The sequence below is a fragment of the Buceros rhinoceros genome, unplaced genomic scaffold (assembly GCF_000710305.1).
Source record: "Buceros rhinoceros silvestris isolate BGI_N320 unplaced genomic scaffold, ASM71030v1 C12231442, whole genome shotgun sequence".
Classification (NCBI taxonomy): Eukaryota; Metazoa; Chordata; class Aves; order Bucerotiformes; family Bucerotidae; genus Buceros; species Buceros rhinoceros.
The window spans coordinates 1-412 of NW_010445031.1; the positions used below are offsets into that span (position 1 = coordinate 1).

Sequence of the window (412 nt, forward strand, 5' to 3'; positions counted from 1 at the left end):
TCCCTTCGGTGCCCACGAGCCCCCCGAGCCCGCTTGCTCCGAGGAAGAGGAGCATGTCCGAGCTCCCACCGGCCACCACCAGGCCGGCCACTGCCTCATGTGGGCTTGCAAAGCCTGCAAGAGAAAATCCACCACAATGGACAGGCGGAAGGCGGCCACAATGAGGGAGAGAAGGAGGCTGAAGAAAGTGAACCAGGCTTTTGAGACACTGAAGAGATGCACCACTGCCAACCCCAACCAAAGACTCCCCAAAGTAGAGATCCTGAGAAACGCCATCAGGTATATTGAAAGTCTTCAGGAGCTCTTGAGGGAACAGGTAGAAAATTACTATCACCTGCCGGGACAGAGCTGCTCCGAGCCGACCAGCCCTACTTCCAGCTGCTCCGACGGGATGGTAAGAGAGGGGAGGGAG

The 412-nt window shown here is 57.8% G+C and overlaps 1 protein-coding gene across 1 annotated transcript; it reads left to right on the forward strand.

The window, feature by feature from the left end:
• Positions 1 to 4: 4 nt before the first annotated feature.
• On the forward strand, positions 5 to 403 carry MYF5 (myogenic factor 5; the record flags this gene model as incomplete). Its single annotated transcript, XM_010144346.1, has 1 exon — positions 5 to 403. A coding segment is annotated over one exon (399 nt), but the record flags the coding sequence as incomplete, so codon positions are not given.
• Between the last annotated feature and the right edge of the window lie 9 nt (positions 404 to 412).